This window comes from Mandrillus leucophaeus, unplaced genomic scaffold, assembly GCF_000951045.1.
Source record: "Mandrillus leucophaeus isolate KB7577 unplaced genomic scaffold, Mleu.le_1.0 Scaffold9, whole genome shotgun sequence".
Taxonomy (NCBI): domain Eukaryota; kingdom Metazoa; phylum Chordata; class Mammalia; order Primates; family Cercopithecidae; genus Mandrillus; species Mandrillus leucophaeus.
This window is the reverse complement of record NW_012109807.1, coordinates 9,436,862-9,438,632: the sequence shown is the minus strand read 5'-3', so window position 1 is coordinate 9,438,632 and position 1,771 is coordinate 9,436,862. Positions and strand designations below refer to the sequence as shown.

The 1,771-nt window shown below is 43.1% G+C and overlaps 1 protein-coding gene across 1 annotated transcript in view; it reads left to right on the top strand.

The window, feature by feature from the left end:
- NCAPH (non-SMC condensin I complex, subunit H) overlaps nucleotides 1–1,771 on the top strand; it is a 50,644-nt gene that overhangs the window by 46,101 nt on the left and 2,772 nt on the right. Inside the window, exon 14 of the mRNA XM_011969682.1 lies at nucleotides 603–744. Coding sequence (XP_011825072.1) covers nucleotides 603–744 — 142 coding nt within the window. The remainder of the gene's footprint in view (nucleotides 1–602; nucleotides 745–1,771) is intronic.

Here is a 1,771-nt window from a genome sequence, read left to right as displayed (position 1 = left end):
GAGACCAGTCTGGCCAACATGGTGAAACCCCGTCTCTAATAAAAATACAAAAATTAGCTGGGTGTGGTGGCAGGTGCCTGTAATCCCAGCTACTCTGGAGACTGAGGCAGGAGAATCATTTGAACCCGGGAGGCAGAGGTTGCAGTGAGCCGAGATCATGCCATTGTACTTCAACTTGGGCAACAGGGTGAGACTCCGTCCCAAAAAAAAAAAAAAAAGTTTGAGACCAGCATGGCCAAAATGGTGAAACACCGTCTCTACTAAAAATACAAAAATTAGTGGGTACCTGTAATCCCAGCTCCTTGGGAGGCTGAGGCTGGAGAATCACTTGAACCCAGGAGGCGGAGGTTGCAGTGAGCTGAGATTGCACCACTGCAATCCAGCCTGGGTGACAAGAGCAAAACTCCGTCTCAGAAAAAAACAAAAACAAAACAAAACAAAAAAAACCACCAACAACAAAAAAAAAACAGAGATTTCTGTAGCTCCTTGGTTGAAATTGGATTCCTTCTGTAGTTGAATTCCAGACCTTTGTTTTTACAATGGGTTAATGGTAAAAGTTTCTTTATTCTGCTTAGTTTTACTCTGTCGTATACCTATTTCAGGTAAATAAAATTGAAATTCACTATGCCAAGACTGCCAAAAAGATGGACATGAAGAAGTTGAAGCAGAGCATGTGGAGTCTGCTGACAGTGCTCTCCGGAAAAGAGGCAGATGCAGAGGTCAGATGCTCTGCCTGTTCTCTAGGTGCCCAGCATGCGGGAGGGGAGTGGTTGATGTCTGCAGCCGAAGACACCACGATTTGGGCAATGCCTCCAAGGCAGAAATGTTCATTCAAAAATACAGAGAGCTGGGCATGGTGGCTCACGCGTGTGATCCCAGCACTTCGGGAGGTTGAAGTGGGAAGATCACTTGAGCCCAGGAGTTTGAGGTTATACTGAGCTATGATACGATCGTACCACTACACTCCAGTCTGGGCAACAGAGAGAGATCCTTGAAAAACGAAACAAAAATACAAGGAAGACATCATGCCTCTAAGAGAGAAATGAACCAAGTGTACAAGCAGGCAGGTCACACAGACTGTGATACAAATAGCAGACTAGTGTGTAAGGCATGATTCAGCCTTGCTGGTAATCAAAAAAGACAAGTGAAGCAATCTCGATGCTACTGTAAAACAGCAGCAGGTTCAGTAATTCAACTGTTTTCCATTAGTGAGGAGGGAAATTTGGAGTCCTCATTCACTGCTGGTACAGTTTAAGTTGCTATATGCTATGAAATGTTTAAACCCTTTGATCTAATAATTCTGATTTCAGGAATGTATTCTCAGTAGGAAGATAGTGGAAAAGTAATTATTATACTGTCAGATTCTGCTTCTCCTTCAGAACAAGCTGAAACCTTGATTAACCTGGTCCATCTCAATGAAAGGAAGTGTCAGTTAATTAGAATCCTTCCTTCTTTCTGACTCCTTCTTCTCAGGTAATGTTCTGAGTTTAGACCTTCTGTAGCTGAGAAATGAAAACTGATAAGTTGATTGAGGGCCCTAAGCTGGATATCAGAGAAAGCTTCAGTCATATTTATAAACTTTTATCAACTAGAACAGGATGCAAGCATGTGTCTTTGTCTTAAGTGGAAAGTTTGACTTTACTTTTCAGTATGAATTTTGTGCTGCCCTTAGCAGTGCAGTCCAGTTGAAGCTACAAGTATTCATGGCTTTGGCTGGGCACAGTGGCTCACATCTGTAATCCCAGCAGGTGTGAGGCCAAGGTGGGTGGAT